General features: G+C 43.3%; 1 protein-coding gene across 4 annotated transcripts in view; it reads right to left on the reverse strand.

Moving 5' to 3' along the window:
* Positions 1-41: 41 nt before the first annotated feature.
* Positions 42-20,025, reverse strand: part of LDLRAD4 (low density lipoprotein receptor class A domain containing 4) — a 599,211-nt gene continuing 579,227 nt past the window's right edge. For 3 of the 4 annotated variants that reach the window (XM_019524900.1, XM_019524923.1, XM_019524907.1), the window contains 2 exons: positions 11,927-11,980; positions 42-11,126 (listed from right to left, as the gene is read on the reverse strand). In XM_019524900.1, the coding sequence (XP_019380445.1) occupies positions 10,584-11,126; positions 11,927-11,980 (597 nt within the window). In that variant the 3' untranslated portion in view covers positions 42-10,583. The remainder of the gene's footprint in view (positions 11,127-11,926; positions 11,981-20,025) is intronic. The other variant, XM_019524913.1, reaches the window with a different exon arrangement.

A 20,025-nucleotide genomic window follows, 5' to 3' on the forward strand; every position in this document is an offset into this window, starting at 1 on the left:
TTGCCATTTGAGAAGAAAATAAATTAAGCTGGAGACAAGTGTATTCCATGATTTTTAATAATTTTGGGCTGTAGTTTGACCACAGCATATTAAGAACAAGCATAAAATCTGTATTTAAAACTAACAACAGCACTTAGAGCAACATCTTTCTTTAAAAGTATTGCAATAACAGACCTTAGGTCTAAAAACTAGGACATCACCATTTGCTCAATTAAAAGAGGCAGATACACAACAGTTGAAATCTTTTTTTTTTCCTGTATATAACTGGGAGTTACATTGAAAAATAAGCAACAAATCAATTGTGTTAAAGGAAAATAAAAATAAAAGTCTTAAAGCAAGCCAGGTTTGTCATAGCTTCACATGAACAGCTATTAAGAAGTTCCAATACAGCTGTAAAACAACTTTTTTAATAGACTGTTTTTACAACAATAAAATTTAAATGAAGGATTAAATACCGTGGATAGTGCTGTACATATTTTGGAATAACTTGAAACAAAACGGACAAAAGTACAGACATGTTGAAAATGTGATCCTGAAAGCCACAAAGTTGGAAACGCACACACGTTCCCACCCCCACAAAAAAAACCCAAAACTAAAAACAAAAGCAGACAGCAATAAAGCATCTGACGCTGTAAAATAACAGCTAGCAATAAACAACAGAAGGTGATCAAGCATTCTGAAAGCACACTATAGTCTGGTGGCAAATTCTAGGTATAATAATCAGCTTGACTGATGTACTCACCATCCTGACATGCTCTGAATAGAGCGGTGCTAGACAGTGTTAGCTATACAGAGAAAAATTCTGTAGCACTGCTTACATGGTCTTTGTACTGCAAGTGAAGAAATGATTTTGTTAAAGGCTATTACACTGCTTTTATTATTATTATTATAATTTTCTTGTCCAGCAGTAAGATACCTTGGACTCTCACAAATTCCAATTATAGCTTCTTTTTTTTAAAATATGAATGCCTGCTGTGCTTTGCAGTAAATGGAAACGTGTGAACACAGAGCTACAAATACACTTTAAATAGATGTTCTAATCTTTTCACTGCAGCTTCAAAGCAGATTAGTGACTTTAAAAGGAGACAACATCTCATTTGGTCCACTCGGTATGCAAGTTTTGTTATTGTAAACCATACTCTAGACTTCCCCCTATCCGTATTCACTGTGTAAGTGGCATTCTTAGGCTGGGTTTTATTCAGACAGAAATTATACTGCAGTGCAACTAGAAATATGGAAATGGCCAGCAAGATATACTCGCAAAATATTTACTCTGTGCCCTGACTGACAAGGGAACAAGTCACAATTGTAAAGTATTCATATTGAGGGGTGTGACATGCTTTCTGGGATAGCACAGTGCAGTGTAGATGGATGGAGAGAGCTATCTGCAAGGTTGTGAAGGCCGCTAAACCTACACCTTTCTTTAAAGCAAAACAGAAGGGGAAGAAAAACAGAAAAGAACATAATCAGCATTCAGGTACAGGACTCCTTACAGGGCTTCTTAAAAAGATATTTACAGACAAACATATAGCTGAAGTTTCAGGTCAATAGAGAAGTCATGTTAGCCCATTACAGAACTACTCCAAAAATATACTTGAGTGCTATGAGCTTTACCCAAAGTCAGCTGAAGTCAATGGAAGTCTTGCCATTGACTTCACTGAGCTTTGTATAAGGCCTCCTGAGCTTTAGCAGAGCTAGATATCTGAAAACCAAACAAAAAAATGCCATCTCAAAATGCATCCCAACACGTTGCTACGTTACGTCTGTGGTTGAAGTCAGATGAGTATAAAAAAGCTACAAAGTGACAAAGAGTGTCTACGAAAGTTTAGGTGGCATCCATCCATTAGAGTGGATTCTTCTGTCTTCAACAGTTAAGCTAAGCTTCTTCTATCGTCTACCTTCCTGGGATTGTTTTTAAACAAAGAGTTTAGAAAAATAAGTACAGTATCTGCAATTCTCTAAACTAGAACTTTGTGTTTGTTTTCCTGAGGTATTCACTTTATCTAACAAGCCATGCCAAAAGCATTCGTGAGCATGGTACAGACAACCAAAGGGGTGGAGACACTGGAGCACCCAACTGTCAACAGACTTTGCCATGCACACCATGTCTGCCAAGCGGTGGGAGACTACTCTTGTTCTTCTCAGATTTTAAAATAAAAAAGCTATTATGCGCCCCCCTCAAAACAAAAATCGAAACCTTAGACCTAGTGCACCGCAGAAAGGGTTTGCTAGTATTCTGGTAAACCCTCCCAGCGAAGATGCAGTTAATAGTGGCAAAAGAGTACTTTCACGGATACCACTTACAGCATTTCCCCGAACAAAACAAGGCGTAGTAGCAAAACCACTATTTATGCAGATGAAATTGCATCTACGCGAAGGCTTTTGTCAGTATAGAAATGTCACTGACAAGAACCACACCCCGAACCGATGCCACTACGTTGGCAAAAAATTTATACCACTTCCTACTGGATTTGGGCAGCTTTAGGCCTTGTCTATACTTGGTATCAACCCTGATTCAGCAATCAGCATAGCAGCAGTACTACACACTCAAAATGTGGACAAGGGAAGTGGTATTTCACCCCCTCAGCATGCCCTTGTTTCAAACAAGGGTAAGGTTGGAGCAGATGACAGCTGCTCTTGGCTACATTTGGACCTTGCACACCTGCAGGAGCACAGATCGCTGAATCCCAAAGTGCAGACAAAACCTTCGTAATGCTACAGAAAAGGAGGGTTACAGGCATAAGACAAGGGCCGGTTGGTTTTGCACAACTCCTAGTTGGCCTAGCATCAGCTTTGCAGGGATGGCTTGGCTCCAGGTCCCTATTTATGTGGGCTTCTCGCAAAGTCACAGGGTGTGGATGGAAGGATTGCAAGGGGCAAAGGGGGTGCTAGGGGCCCACCTCAAGTTAAGTACAGCTATTATCGAGGGTAGTAATAAATAAAATACCTACTGGAAACAAAATAGCTAATACTGGTCCAACTCAGCAACAGTGAGACAAGAACACAGAAAAGAAGCATCTAATGGCAAGGTTAAAGCTGCAGAGGTTAGTTTGTTTTGTTTTGTTTTTTTCCTTAAAGTGACACAGAAAAAAAAAAAGCATGATCTTCACAGCAAAGATGCATCAAAAAACCATGGGCTATACACAGGCTAGTCAAAAGCCATTTGTTCAAACTTCTCCTTTCCCTTGTGATATATTGATATTTTAATAGGAAAATAAATTACATAGACTTTTTTGTTATTTGTATGCATTCATTTGCAAATTTTCTTACAAAAGAGGACCAAGCATGTAAGTCGGCATTCACAAATTCTATGCCATTTTTGTGTTAAAATTGATATCATCTATACATTATCTTACAGTATTAACAAAGTCTTGTTTGTTTGTTTGTCTGTTCTACCCATTGGGTAGGATATGTGCATAATATATTCAAGTTATACACAGCACCTTACAAAGAAAAAACAAAAGAGACAGACAACTGAAAAAGCACCATTTTAAGTCAGGCACGACAAAGGTGGGAGCATATGGCCTGATCCAAAGCCCACTGAATTCAGTGGGATCTTCCCACCGCCTTCTCCAGGCTTTGGATGAGTCCTGTAAGTGCAAGGGGATTCCTATCTGCTCAGACCTGAACATGAGGCACCTTAGTTTCTTGCAAATGAGAAAACATGCAAACCTCCTCAAAAGTATAACTATGTATATCCTTATTAACACTCCTGCCACAGCAGACAGACAAGCACAAACCGTGGAGTCAGGAGATGCGGGAAAAAAGACAGTGCTGTCACCCACAAGATCCTAACACATACCAACATTGTTCCAGAAAGCTCACATACCAAACCATTAAAAGCAGCAAAGAAATAAACAGTCATCCTGGACAGGAAATTGTATACAAGGAGGGTTTTGTTATGGGTTATTTTTTCCCTTTGTTTCTCTCTCTTTTTTTTTTTTTTACAATGCAAACTCATTCAGCATCAGCGACATGAGCATGGTTAGCTTTCCCTGTACTCATACTAAAAACAATGTGGAGTATGACAAAGCAGAAGGGAGTTTAGATGTCTCCAGCACAAGCCGAGTTCAACCTCTCCTGCCTTGCTGGGAAAGCAGGAGAAATGCGAAGAGACCAATGACAAACGTGGCTTTGGTAGCCATTAAATACACATTCAAAACAAAATATTTGTGGCTGATTTAACAAAGCACCAACAGGCTCCAAAATTTTGCATTGATATTTACTATTTGGATAAAGCACTTCATCTCTACTGAGGCATTGGTCACACTTTGAAAAGACTGCCAATACAAATGCACACAGGCAATCGCCCCTCATGGAGAAAGTCTACTAAGTAGCTCGTACCAATTCCCTGAACACAGTAAGCTGTTCAGGTAAGATGACATTTTTGCCAGTGGAAGTGTGTCCACATTAGAATTTCGCTAACAATATGGGTGAGAAGAAAAAAATCACATCCCTCAGCAAAGTAGCTACGCTGTTAGGTAAGGAACAGAACTGAGGTAAAATTCACAGTTGGGCCTGGGCTGATATTTTGAACTGGGTACTCCAGTACAAGAGGTACACATTTGAAAAGGAAATTTGTTTGAGCCAAGTGAGACAAGCCCCCACAAAGGCTTTTTACATGAGAAACGTTGCTATAAGACTTCAAGCTATTTTGTAGCAATGCCTCTCTATGAGGGTTGGAAACAAAAGTGAGACACCTTGAGTTAGTTTAGGGGCATGTATGCAACACAGCAAGCAGGCAATACAGCAAAAGGAAAGGCCAGACATGCTTAGCAAGAGTCTTTTTAGCTGCCCTTAGGTGAAACAAAACTAGAAGTCACCTCAAGCAGGGCTGTCCAACTTCCAAGCAGCCGGAGGCCACAAGCCCTGAAGGCCGCACCAGCAAGGGCTGCATCAGAGAGAGCCACAGGCCCCTGTTGGCACCATGCTGTGCCACAGACACCCCAGGCCATGGCCTCCCCCACCATAGCAAGCTGCATCACACCACCCCCCGCTAGCCCCAGGGGCAGGAGGTGGAAGGTGGAGAGGGAGCTTGGAAACCCCAGCTGCCATGATGGGCAAAAGCAGCAGCTGCGTGAGAGCCATGAATTGAACCCTCACCCGTCACGTGCAGCCCAGTTGGACAGCACTGACACCCGAGCCAACTCCATCCCAAGGACCACCAGTATGACATGCTGAGAGAACATGCTTCTGTGACAGCTTTAATTGCTGCCTATCGGTACAAAGGGGATCCTAATAGGGGAGGCCCACGAGCATGCAGACTGTTTCAACCCCACCCTAAAGAGGAGAGCTGTTGGATGGAAGTGGTGCCCGCACCAGCTGAAGCTCTGCACCTGGTTAGAGCAGGATACGATGCCCTATGAGGGGGGAAGTGGGGAAGAGGACAACAAAAAAGAAAAAGAAGTGCTTCTCACGCTTCCCCTATTTGACTGGTCAGTGCCACCGCCCTGTGATAGAGCAGTGTTCACCAACACGATTTAACCGAGTTTATTGTAGGATTAAAGGGACATTGTAAACTACATTTATGCCACTAAATAAACCCTAACTGCATCCCTGGAAAAGGATTACAGAGTAACACTAATATGTGGATAACCAGACAGACAGCACGCATGTGAGTGTACATGGGCACGGACAAAGGAAACGTTTACATCAGCCTGATTTGCATTATACCAGTGAAAAACAATTAGCAGACAGACAGCACAAACCCCTAAACCAGAGTTGCTTCGCTCAATCTGGTAGAGAATTACTCATAAAGGAATCCAGGATAAAACATTCCTGGTGGAAGTTCATCCATCTATATCATTCTGGGATAGCCATTTGCTAAGGGCACCTGCTCAGCCAGTACCTGGCAGGAAGGCACAGTAAGAGCTGTCTACTATGTGAGCTACTCTGGGACACCTGCTTATGATCCCATTCCTGATCCTGTTGTATACAGCGGTAGAGAAAACTGATCTAAATTGCTTTGGGGGTATGTATACATCTGTCCACAGCCTGTGCACAAATGCACAGTACTGGGTTGGTCATGACTCAAGGGCAGTGAAGCAATGAGAGTTTTTAGGACAATGGCAGATGTCCAGATCCTAAGAAATACTTAAGAACACACAGGCAGAAGGCTTGCTTATATCTCACTCTTGAGAGAAAAGGTTTTTAAGAAGAATTTTAGAGTGAATATATTTTTATTGGCACTATTCTTCTGTACTCCTTCGCCTGTAAAGCAAGGTTGCCTTAGTTACCATGAGTGTGCAGGTCTCAGTCAGAAAAATGTTAATAATCAATCATTTTTTAAACCATCAAACATCCCTTTACAAATGAAGGTGACAGTTTTAAGATTTGAAGTCTCACTACTGCCAGGGCCAGAAATGAATGCTTTGTATAGCAGAATACCAGAAAGCCTGCACTCCGAGTTCTTCGCAGGATAAAGCTTTTTCCCTAGTCTTACTGAACTGGGCTATTTCAATTCCTACTTTTACTAGATGCACATTCATTGGAAAAAGCTTAGCAGCAGGCTCCTTCTCATCAGACACTAAGATTCAGAGATTTGGAATATCAGAAGGGCCCCCGGCCACGATGGATGGGTAGGCAGAATTGAGGGGAGGGCAACACAACATAAAAATAATTTAATCCATGGTTCCTGAATGCCATTACTGCAGAAACAGAGATAAGAGAAGTTCAATCTTTATTAAGACCACAGACATGGGATGGATATGCATGTTCTCACATGCACAACAAACAACAGTGGTGCGGTAAAATGGTATCGGCGTGAGTTTGACTTTACTCACCAGCAACAAAGAGCGGAGCTTGTGGAAATCATCCCAAACCGCTAATAAAACCTTTGTACCACACCACAGCATAACGCAACCTGTATAAGCCAGACACGTTACAGAAGGGCTGGCTTAAGAATGATGGTTATGTTAGGACAACTCTTCCTATCTCTCTCACTCGTACCTTAAGTCAGGTGCCTCAGAGATGAGAGCCAGCCGTACAAGATTAGGAAGAACCCGAACAAACCTCTAAAAATAGGCTACGAGCACTTTCCTAGAATGCCAAGGCTAGGAGTAAATGCTACATAACCCACAGGGAAGTTAGGAATTTCTTCTTCCCTATGACATAAAATTCCCTTTCCTAGCCCTAAAAGATCAGCAGACAATACTTTCTGCAATGAGATATCCATGCTGATCCACATCTGAATCTTGTCCACCCTGGACCTCTCACAAAGCTAATTTGGGGCAGAACAGAAATTCCAGATCTGTGGTGGGGAGAAGAAAAGGGAACCCTTCTTTTTTGGGCCAGGTTTATTTTTATAAGGTGATAGTCACTGCAAGTTGCTCAAAATTGTGAAGTTTTGGATAAATATCAGGAAAGACAGATTATTGGAAAGAGGACAGGGACCTGCTCAACTGATTTTTCAAGTGATTCTGCAGTTTACACAAGAGGTGATCATATGCATATAAAACATACCATGTATTTGCAGATTTAATTAATATAAGAAGCTGCAGAACATACATAAACCTAATAGTTAAAAAGGTGGGTTGGAAGCCTAATGACCTCAAGAACCCAAAGTCTTTTTAAAGGGGAATCCTCCAGAAGCGCAGCTAGGAATTTGCCTCCGTTTTTGAAGCCGAACAGATTGACGGTGACTGCTTAATATTTTTTCTGGTCTTCTATTTCAGATTTCAGTTCCACTCATACTGTTGTGCTCTCTCTTCTTCAAGAACAGAAAGAAAAGAAATCACAAAAACAGGAGAGGACTCCTTGGTAACACTGTGCTACTGAGGGAATTCACAGAAGAGATTCATAGATGACTAGTGTCCATGAAGTTACACTCAGAATGAAACCTAAAAATCCTTTCTGCAGAGCTGATGAAATGCTTGTTTCCTTTGAAACGTTTGTAGCCCTAGTTCAAGGAAACAGAACAGACAACTCAGGAAGCTTAACATTAATGTCAATAGTTATACATATATGGCATTTCAAGCGATGGCTTTGAAATCAATGGACACAGCCTTTCAAGGGACCTGCAAAACAACAGGAAAGCTTGTGTTCAAACTGCTCCAATGCCAAGGCCTGGGAACCTGCTCTCTTCTTGGCCCAGGTGAGCCTGGACAGAATGACAATTGAGGTCCACTTGTTCTCTGCCCTAAGGGCCTCAACAATCTTTATTCGAGCAAGAGCAAAGTATCTCTATGGGCAGATCTGACTAGTAGCTTGGTTTTATGCTCCCCTGGAATTCAACAAGAAACTTTTTATTTTTAAGTTGTGAATTAATACCACCAGCCAAAACCTGCAGGCTGTCTGTAAAATTCTCATTTCAAACACTTTTACTCCCAGAAATTGTGTAAGGCATGAGATATAGCTGGCAGACAGCTGCCCAGTCTTCCCTTTTACATCTGTTCTGTGGATATTAGTAAAGGAAACTGCTGAATCTAGTCATGAGTCTCCAGCCTCTTGTTTCACATACATCTACAGAAATGAAATGGGCATTCACTTTGCATTACTAGGGGCAATTTGGATCAAGAAACAAGGAGGTTCTGATCAGTTATAAATGGGTCCATCTATTCATTATACTCTAATGTTCTTTAAGCTAGAATAAGACCTATACAGAGATCCATAAAAGAAACATATACACGCAAACACACACACTGTTTTGGCATTAAAACTCTGCATAGATCAAAGATTCACTTCAGCAATCAGTTTCAAATCTAACCCTCTAATGTGCCGAAGTCATGCAGAAATCCAACTTCCAACAACTGGAACAGGTGCTACAGTACAGTACTTTTCCACAGTGCATTTGATGCACTCATTAGCTGCTGCTGTTAACAAAGCACTAGGCTTAAGACTATAGAAAAAAGTGAGATCTTAAAGTGAAAACTCTATTATACATATATATTAGGAATATTAAAACTAAGACTCTAAAGATTCTTATTTTCTTTTGAAGTCCACTTCCGAAATGCATTTTAAGTGCATGTTGTGCTTTTTTGTGTGCTCTTGAAGTCACTATCACCATTCACCAATTGCCTTCCAATTCTTGCATTAGCTTCAACACAGAAACTGACCAGGGAAGTAATCCCCAAAACAACATTCAACAGACAATCTTCCAACAACTTTAAAACCAGCATTACAAAAAAAACAGGCCTGATCCCACATACACTTACATATGTGGATAATGTTTACCCCAAGCTTCAGTAGAAGTACATGCATGACTGAGAATTTGCAGGATTGGGCCCACAGCAATATGCTACATGCCTGCAGTGAGATAAACTGGTGCTCCCAAGTCACTTCCAATGACTCTAATGCTGCAGAAACCATAGTCAACATCCCTAGCTTTATCAAACGTATCAAATGTGTTGCAGAAACTGCATAGGAGGCGATGTGGTTACTGAGCTCCACTGGGATCTCCAGTACAGAATTAAATCACTAAAACACAACCAGACCATCTAAAGCACAACAGAGTCATGTAATTTAACAGCCTTACAGGAGAAGAAAAAACACCTTGCATTTTTAAACAATTTATTGCATAACGTCAGGATAGGTGACTAAATATAGTTTGGGCTACAGTGAAGACAGCATCTCTAAAACCTGAAGCACTGATGAATACTGCATTGTGAGAAGGAGAAAAAATGGCAGCATTTTGTTATAATTCATATAAATTAGTGTGTCTGGGAATTTTTGTCTTGAAAAATGAAACAAATAGCCTAGCTGCATAATAGCTAAAACAATCTAAATTATGTGAAATGCTGGAATTTCGTATTTGCTTTCTTCCATCCAAAAGTCTCCAAGACACTTCATTGATGCACTGTTATTTTAATGCAAATTATTGCAAAGATAACACCATGTAAAGTGTCACTGTATTTCATGATTTCTAGAAGTCAACAGACATTAGGCCAAATCCAACAAACCCCTTTCTGTGACAAATAACGGGGCAAACTCCTCCAGATCACTCCCGGGGCCTAATCATTATTCCACAGGTGAAAAGACAACATATAGAAGAACTTCACGTAAAACAGTTCCCTCATATATATATATTTTTTAACATTAAGATAGTGCAACTTTTTAAAAACACATTTATCACAACACAAATTAACTCCTTGCATTCATCTAATTTCTCAACTGTATACCTTGGCACACAAAACAGGAATTTTGATTCATATAAAAAAAAATTCCACACCCTGGGAGAAAAATGCAAACTGGCTGATTCTTCCCCCATTTATCTAGTAAAACTTTCTTCTTGTCATCTTCTTTCCGCCATTCAGTTAATATAAAACAGGCTGTACAAGCCTCATATCTGTGCTAAGTTTCCTTTTAGAATTAAATAATTCAAATAGTTTATTTAAAAAAAATAATAATATATTTTTCCCCCGAAACACTGCTCGCGGCCAAACTGAATGGAAGTTTGTGTTATCTCGATTCACTTTGCATGCAATTCCCCTGAAAGGAATCAGAAACAAAGAACTGGTTTGCACGTTTGGTTTTACTAAGTTGTACCACGTGAAACTAACAACATTGTGCACAGGAGCCTGGGGACTTTCCACCATGGCCCTGTTTGATTCGTTTGTCTTCAGTTCAAATGCACCTGGGAAAGGAACTTAGACAAGGTTTCCTGGTTTCCTGTCTTTGCCTTTAATAGGGACTATTGTGCTCTCTGAATTGTTCTGCTGAAACTGAAGTCTGCTCCCCCTCTGCGATGAAGGAGGTGCATTGCTGTGCTGGTGATGGAAAAAAGACGAGCCTGGGTAATGACCCATGACCTCACTGTAGGTTGGGGGTGGTTCTTCCATCCTTCCATTACTGCTGTAATTGGTTGCACTTATGCCCGAATTGCTGCTTGGTGGGCATGGGCCCCCATTGTACATTGAAATGTCTATCAAGTCACTGTCAAAAATGGTTCGGTTGGGTGGTGCCCTGACAGACTCTCGGTTGAGTTCCATCTGCTGTTCTGGGTCCCGGAGCTGCAGCGTGCATGGCCCTTGGTATGGTGGTGGTTCTTCCCCATCAGAGAGGGAGATGGTCGGAGGAAGGTCAATCTCATGCTGCATGTAAGGGTAGGTTGGCTGGAAGCGACTGAATCGGTCCCGCTGCATAAATGATGGGGCGGGAAACCTGTCCCTGGATCTTGGAGCATACATGATCTGAAACGGAAAGAAGGAGAGGTGAATCGACTTTCAAACATCACACAACAAAGCTTTATGGGTATTAATTACGTGTTAAGAACCAACATAAAGAAAATGGAGTTGACAGCCTAGCTGACACAGACTAAACCAACAAAAAGTGGTGCATGCACGCGCACACACATACTAGCAAAGCAGAGCTGGTCTGAGTTGGAAGTGGGGTGAAAATCTAGCAGCAGCCATTTCTGAATAGCTTAAAAAATGAAGAGACTTTCCTAAAGTGTTCCTCCAACTCTTAGTTGAATTTAAAAAAATTGCATGGGGAAAAGAAGAGGGACAGCCCCTGTTTGTTCATGTAAAGAAAACATTCAGTAAGGTTATTTCTCTTTCCATTCTTGAAATGAATTGCAACTTTAAGAAAAATCTGCCAACACTGATTTTTTGTCTTTCTTCATGGGAGAGATTAAAATGTAACATCTTGCTTCATGAAAGAATCAAGCTCAATGGTTAAAACACCTGCACAGGTAGTGAGAGACTTATTCTCTCCTCTGACTAAGAATGCTTACAGGGTCCTGCCCCTCAGATGACAGAGGAGGATCCCGACAGGCCCGAGGTGTGCGCTAGGTACCTAGCTGCTCACCAGTTGCAAGATGGTTATACCCATCAGAACTTCTGTGGATCTTCCCGTCCCCAGCACTGGTTCAAATGATAAAGACTTACTTGACAAGCAGCAGGTGAACCAACCAACCAAAGTTTTCTGAGAATGGGCAAATGAAACAATAAAGCAGATCACTGAAGATTACCAAGGAAGTATGTCATACCTCTGAAGCACCCTGTCGTGACACTGAGTTTTCTGAAGGCCACAAGCACCCTTCCTACCACCAGGAAGAAAACAACAGAAGAGAAGAATTAACTTCTGGCACATTCTTACTTTAGCTAAGAGTACAACTGGCATTTTTCAGCTAGTTACATTCAAAGAAACCTTATTAAAAAGTAAACCACGCCCCTTCCTTTGAACACAGAACTAGAATGCAAACCAGACAAATGTGAGCAAAACGGTATTTAAAGTTCAAGTGGGATCCTCTGATTTGGCATAAATTTGTGCATATGCCTTTGTCCTTTAGTCCCATATGATACACCTTTCAAATTATTACAGAAAAGTCAACTAGTTCAACAATACAACTCTCAGGCTCACTCTCTCACACCCAGTCCCATTCCAAATCCAGGAACTTTTTGGTCAATTCAAGAGCTGATCCCCCGGTGTGCAAATGTCACCACCCACAGTAACCAAGGTTTTATCCATCAATTCCAATCCTCAGTCCTGGCTCCCTCACCTGTAGCAGGCTTTTTTCACCATAAAGGACTTTCTCTGTTACTACACTAAAGCATTTTCTGAATTTCTACATATTAAAGGCAGAATGAAGGCACTATAGAAAAATAAGAAGAAAATGTCAATAAGGGGAAAGAGCTTAAGGTGTATTGTTATCTTTCTTTTCAATTATTTTTAGAATGGCAATAACTACCTTAATGGCTTTATTTTACTAGAAAACATCAGGAGCTGAAAAGAACACAGAAGAAAAGCTGTAAAGGACAAAAATTCAATCTAAATGCAGCAACATCAAAAAGATATTTTTAAGAGGCAACTGGCTTTGCTGAAGTGTCTTAGTCGTGACAATTTCCTTAGAACTGAGTCAAGTTCTGCAATTTTAGAGATGTAAGAAACTTCAGGAACAGAAAAGAAACGCATTGGTCCAGCAGGCTTGTCTGTTCTGGGTTGATCTTTTAAATCTCCCCTTCCTGTTTTCTCATCATATCAGGCAGTTTGTTCTCTACATGAAGAAAAGTCCAGGAATATCCTTTGAGTTCATTTGTTTCAGTTCTCTTCCCTGGTAACTTAATGTATGCTTATTACCTTGAGCAAGAAACCATTTTGACTCAATTCTTCATTTCCTACTGATCAATTTGGTTTTCATCATTTCTGAGCCCTTTCCAATGTAAAAAAAAAACTGCATAACTACTCCTTACCACAGAGAAAGCACATGTCTAGAAGAAAGAAAGAAATATTCTTAATAAGCTCATACTAAACACTCAAATGGAAGGGAAATGCATTCTTTCATTAACAGGCAGGAAGGAAGGTCTCTTGGCTTAATGTCAAGAGTGCTGCTCTGCTACAGAATCACAGTCTGGCCAAGGGCAAACAAGTTATCCCTACAGTTGAATTTTCTTTTTTCAAAGGAATTATGGCAACTTGCCTTGTTTTCAGACAGGTAATGGGAGATGCACTTCAGTGTCCTCATATGGGCCATCTGAGATGAGGATAAGGCTGATTATATAAGGCTGGCAAACTATACTACATAAAGCTTAGCTGTAAAGGCGAGAAGAAGAAAACCTAATCCCACTCCTTCTAGTTGAGACCTGGCTATATGTACATCATTAACAGATCATCAGGATAATAAAGACTGATGCTATCAGTAGGCAGAAACAGTTTCACTGAGAAGGTAAACTTCCCCATACTAAGCTACTCCTAGAGATTCCCTCAACAGCAAGACAATTCATTTCCTTCTGCTGAAGTCATTAGCACATAAAATGTCTGTCTGTCCTGGCTGCAAAGGGCACCTGACAATTGTAATACTATCCAGCCTACCCTTGGAGCCATCTCCATGTTTAGTGGCCTGACGTAGAAATATGGACTAGACATAGGACTCACTGACATGGTAAGAAAGTGTAAAGAAACATGGGAATTTAAACCACTGTAGGTATGGATACATTCATTTCTGAATAATTGGAAATTATCATCCACAGAGGGAACTATACGCATGTAACTGGTTGGGCTTAACTGTGTCAACATAATCGCATGACTCCTGCTTGTATGTAATCACTAAACCCTCATCACAAAACATGGGACATAGGGAGAAAAGGACTAGGATATTAGTATGATTCCTCTGCATTCCTCAACTCTAAAACATTTCTAAAGGAACAGGAAAAGGGATGTATGCTGCCCCAAAACAACAATGAAATGCTCATTTAAAAGAACTGTATTTAGGCTGGGGAGAGAAAGTGCCAAATGAGGAAAAGAACAAGGAAAGGACAGAAACTGGGGGGAAGGCAGGAAGTAGAGGGGGACAGAAGAGAGAAAAGACTGCATACAGCTTGCAAAGAAAAAAATATTTTGCAACTATTTAGTTGGTCTAATAAAAGATATCGCCTATACCCCAAAAGTTTTGTCTACCTATGCCTTTAGACCAGCATGGCTACAACCAATAGCCCCTACAGCCTCATTCATAACTTTAAATTTTATATATTTGACGGATGGTTTAAGACAGGGAAGTTTCTTATGCTGAATGTCAGGTGTTGTATGTCCAAGGGAGCACAGGGATAAGATGTTTTACTGTTGATCCAGAGACATGAGTTTAGGCTTTGCTCCCACTGATGCCAAAAACTGCCCTCAACCAACCCTGCTGTGAGCGGGTTACCTAGCCATCAGGGTAAGGAAGCAAAGGCAGCCAGATGTGATACTGGACACTTAGCTCCCTCATGTGCTGTTCGCTACGAACACTGGCATACCATCACACTGGCCTGATGGGACACGGGTTCAGAATGGACCTTGAATATGGACTTAAAACTGTAGGGCCCATGCTCTTTTATCTAATACAGCACACTCAATTTGTGACAGGCTTCCTGCAGTAGAATAAATAAAGTTTAAAAATATGTCTGGATTAATTTAATAGTGAATGTACTTCAGTGTCCTGTTGAGTGGGGTCCATACCACCTTAAAAATACTTCTTTTGTACTATGAAAGGAGGCATCTGTTTGGAGAGAGAATTCTGACCTGGCCTAACATCCCATATAAGGTCTTTTCAACTACCTTGCTATTTTGTGAAATTATTACACCCAACAAAAAGGAACAAGTTAAAAAGATTTTTCTCCTCACTATCCATACCCATCGATTTGTGGATTTCACCTGCCAGCAAGCAGATGAAAGCAACAAGTTCATTCTTTCTGCCAGCCAAATGTTTCTACATGTCCTTTCCATGGCCCCTAAAGTTGCATGAAGAGAGCGTTTTACAGTATTGTATTTATACTCTCACTCTCTTGCTATTTCTCTCTTTTTCCCCCTTTCAATCCAATATAATAATTCAATTCCAAAAAGACATCTATACCCTATTTTCATCCATCAATTGATCACCAGAAACAAAACACAAACAGTTTTCCTTACCTAATAAACTGTTTCGGTATTTTTGTTAAATGCAGAAGATGCGATTTTTAAGTCAAATCTGACTTAAGTAAGGCAGCTGGTGCCTCTTGGGCCTGGCTCCAAGGGCATTCATAGACATGCTCCGGGAGGCAGGGGGGCGTGCTTTAATTAGCACAGCTCCAACAGCTTTAGTTTAAAAGTGCACCACCACCATTTTTCAGCATGGGGATACTGATACATGAGGGTGGAGTCTGCTGGAGCACGGTAATTGTCACACAATATTAATCGAACAGCCTCCCTGCACAGGTATAGGAGTCCCAACTCCTGCCACTCCACCAGCTGAGGCCCAACACTGTGGCACTGATCCAAGAGGATGATGCATGCAAGTACAGACAAGAGGCATGTCCCTTATTGCTCCCATCAAGAACTGTTGTGGGGCACTTGTATGTGACAAAAATTGCCCTTTTGTGTGGCTTAATGTTGTCACATTTTACACATACGCAAGTTTTTGGTGATTTAAATAAGTCTGCATCATCATAAGCTAATTCCCATCCCAATATAGTTTAGTTTGCAACGACGTAACTTGGAATGGTGCAGCCATTAATATGTCACATGTACATGGTAATTCACTGAAATGATGTGTTGTGACCCCTGTATCCATTGGGTGTCGCTAAAAAGTTTTGTATAGTGAGCCCCCTTGTCCACCAAGTGTCGCTACAATTTGCAGGTATTTGTGTGTAATGAATGTTTTAGGACAACCTTGGCAGGCCAGGAGGGGAGCCCTGGCGCTGACTGGCGCCAAAACTTGCAACAGTCACAGAGCACAGCTCTTGTGTGCCGAGTCGCAGAGCATAACTCATGCGTGCCCAGAAAAAATCCCCAGAATTTGCTCAGCAACAGCCATGAGGAACCCCTGCTCCCCTCCACCCCTAAACATCCCTTTTCAGCTGGCTGCGATGTAATTATCCCCCAATGCCATCAATTCACTCACCAGTTTTACATAAACCCAACAAGTGGAGTTCTGTGAGCATTCACTTTATGAATGGCAGGTGAGTTCTGCCAGCATTCATTCCCTCACCAACTATGTCTGAGCAGTTCAGACCATGGCCCACTGGGAGCAGTGTGTTGACACATGGGTCACTAGGTGGCCTGCTGTTGTGCCATGCCCTGACAGGGAGCCTGTGGGTGCCCACTGAGGGCCTAACTCTCAGTACATGGCTCACCGGGTAGCCTGCTACTGTGCCATGGCATACACAGGGCTAAAAGACCTAGCAGGGGTAAAAGATGTTCAGAACAAGTATCCCCATAAGATACAAAGTTGCCACTGGCACAGAGCCCCCCTCCCTCCCTTGACCCTGCCTAGCGCCAGCATGTTTGATATCCAAACTTTGCCCAGCAACAACAGGGTGGGAGGGGAAGTGAATTTCCCTTGGCCCAGTTACCTTAAGACTTATAAATTGAACGCACAGCTCCCCACGATACCCCTTATTGATCCGAGATATCTGACATTCAGGGGAGAATGGAGCAGACCAAGGCACGCAGGTCTAGGTCCAACTGGAGCTTTGCTGAAACAAAGAGACTAGTGCGGGTGCTGGGGGATCCTTAAGTCATGTGCCAGTTTGTCTGCAGCCTGCAGGCCAACTGGCACATCTACCTTGATGCTGCCAGTAAAATGGGCAGGCAGGGGCACAACAGGATGGCGGTCCAGTGCCATGTCAATGCAAAGATGAGGCGGGCTGCTTTCTGCAGGGATGTCACCAGAGCAGTGGTGGGTCACCCCACTGCATGACGTGGCCCATTACAGATACCTCCAGCCAGTAACAGAGGTACTGGATTGCCACAAACACAGAGGGACAGAGGCCTCTGGGGCATCCTCGCCTGCTGAGACATCTCCAACCGCCACTGCACCTTGTGGAGGCTCCAGTGGAGAAGATAGTGGAAGGGTTTCCATCATGTCACCTGCTGCTTCCACCAAGGACAGACCACAGAGCTCGACCTCCACACCCAGTATGTGAAGCCCTGGGGACCCTTTAATTCACCTATCACCTGAACTGACAGCTGCAATTAGGCTGGGCTGTGAGGTAAGAGGAGGGAGGGGGACAGCATAGGACAGTGCTTTAAAGACCTGGGGAGCTAGTGGGCAGTGCAGGGAGGTACTGGACAACACACAGCTGGGAGGTGCATTGCCAAAGCAGGTGGCACTTGGTTGTAGCCACTCAGTGTCTGCTATCAGTCATGGCCAGGCATTCCTCAGTCATTTTGGGCAGGCCACTCATCTGTTTGCAAGATTCACTGAGTGTATCTTTTAGAGTGCCGAGCATCCTTAATTCACTCTATTTCCCACATTTGTCAATTTTCAACTCCACTTGCAACTTCACCACCGAGGACACACAGGCTACTGAGGCAGGCTGCCACCAATCCATGCACAGGCAGGATCATGAACAGCCTCAGGGACTGCAAGCATTGGCTGTGCAAGATGGCAAGACAGATCCGTCTGGCTATCCAGCACAACAGGAATGGCTCCAAGTCCAGGAGACATTCCCAGACCCAGGAGGACCTGCAAATAATGGCCGGGCTCCTTGCAACAGATCTATACTTGCTGATTGTCGGCCCTGCTCCTGCCTGGGAGCAGGACAGGCCAGAATGGATCCATGCTCTGCCATCCACTGGTTCTCAGTCAAGCTTGAAAAATCCTCCTTTGAGCCAAGGTCTTTTAGTTAGAATTGATTATTGCTTAATGATGCATGATTTTTTCACAATCATGCATCATTACAGTAGTAAAAAAAAATTCCTCTGTTATAGTAATTATGTATCGTTATCTTATTAAAGCTGTTCTGTGGTTTGTTTAATTCTGGTTAATATTTGGTTTGTCAATAAAGGTTTCTATTTGCTTTGTTCGATTCTTTACTTCATGTTCCCTGTGTGTAAGTGGGGAAGTGTAGAAGGGTGGGGGCATGGGCAACTGGTGCCACCTTAGTGGGGGGGGGGGGGGGCACATGCCCCCCCAGCCAATCTTGCCGACTGCAGGGGGGGGGCAGAGGGAGGAGGGAAGCCCTCCACAGCCGATTTCGCCAACTGTGGGGGTCCCCCCACAGTCGACTGCACCAACCAGGAAGTAGCCATGGCACTACCTGAATTGCCACAGCACTCCTGGAAGTGGTCGTGGCACTTCATGCAGCACTCCCGCTCCCCAGCTAGCACTTGCAGTGAGGGGGGGGGGGCACCGGCGCTCCCATCTGCCCCCCTGCCCGTTGCCTAAGCAGGGAGTGTGGCCTGTCAGGGGGTGCACCAGCGCTCTCAGGAGGTGCACATGCACCCCTGTGCACCCCGTACGCATCACCACTGGGCAGGGGGAAGGGATTTTCTGGCTTGTAGGGTGAGGGGCTTGCATTAGCTGCTGATGGGCATGCCTGTGGCAATTAGCAGTTAGTCAAGCCTGCCTGCCTGATTTTGCTTTGTTCTCCTCCACTGCCAATCACCAGCTGAACTCCTAATCCCTGAGAAGCTGCGTGCACTTGGAGGAAATATTGTGTGTGCTGTGCGGCACCCACCCAATTACCGCTCCCCACATTAACAAAATTCTGAGCGAGTTCCCCACCACCCGGCCTTGGCTTGGCTGCTATGTCTTTCTCTGGGTCACAATAATAAAAGCCCCCTCTGCCAAACTCTCCCTCTTAGGTGGGATGGCCGAGGAGCATGGAGAAGCTGCATGTGCTCAGAGGAAATATTATGGATGCTGTGCAGCACACACCCTCCCCCAGCCCCCAATTACTGCCATACTCCTCAGTACCCACATTCTGGGCAAACACCCGTTCCCCACACCCCACCCCCAGTCCAGAAGTGGGCGTGCCCTCTTTCATTAGTGCAATGCGTCTGAAACAAGCCTGGTTTTCTTTGGTTTGGCTTACCTCCCCGCCCACAACACACGCCTCTACAACCCTTCCCATTACAGCAGACAGATGTGGGCGAAAATTCAATTTTAAATTTCACCAAGGCATTTATTTTATTGTCAGTAATCAAAGCAGAACCAAAATAATGCAGGAACACAATGCCCTGATTTCCTACAGAAGCAACAGCACTAACAACAAAAAACCCATCACCTGTCACAGGCTCTTCTTCCCTTTCAGTGCCCCCTCTGTCTCCCTCCCTCCTCCCCCCCCCAAAGTGTAGCGGTGCTCTCGTTGGCCTGCTAGAGTAGGGGTGCCCCTCACTCACAGGCACAGGGGATGTCACTGAGGTTGTCACTGTGCGGGGGCTGATCATAGATAGGGGTCTCTGTGAGGAGATAGGATAGAGGGGCATGCACAGTTGATGTTGCATGGGTGGTCCTGGGTGGCAGCAACTCACAAATGGGGGCTGGAGTCATGCATCTAAGGAGCTCCTGTCTAAACATGCCCTCCATTCTCCAGATCCATCTGGAACAGTCTAGCCAAGTCAAGGAATTCCCTTGTGCTGGCCATGATGTCCCAGTGAACTGCTGCCTCTCACTCTTCAGTTATTCTATACACCTCCTGCTGTTGGTCCCGCCATTTATCCACAAACCATACTCACGATTCCAAGGCCACCACCAAAGCCTCCATCATGTTTTCTCTTGACAGTCGCAGCCTGCAGCACTGTTCACACATTTGCTCACCTCCAGTCCATGCTGGTGTCAGCACTTTGGGTGCACATCCCCACCTTCCAGTGGATGCATTAACTGGTAACAGGAATGGTGGGGGGGGGGGG

The sequence above is a fragment of the Gavialis gangeticus genome, unplaced genomic scaffold (genome assembly GCF_001723915.1).
Source record: "Gavialis gangeticus isolate Ggan-Ray unplaced genomic scaffold, GavGan_comp1, whole genome shotgun sequence".
NCBI classification, from domain to species: Eukaryota; Metazoa; Chordata; order Crocodylia; family Gavialidae; genus Gavialis; species Gavialis gangeticus.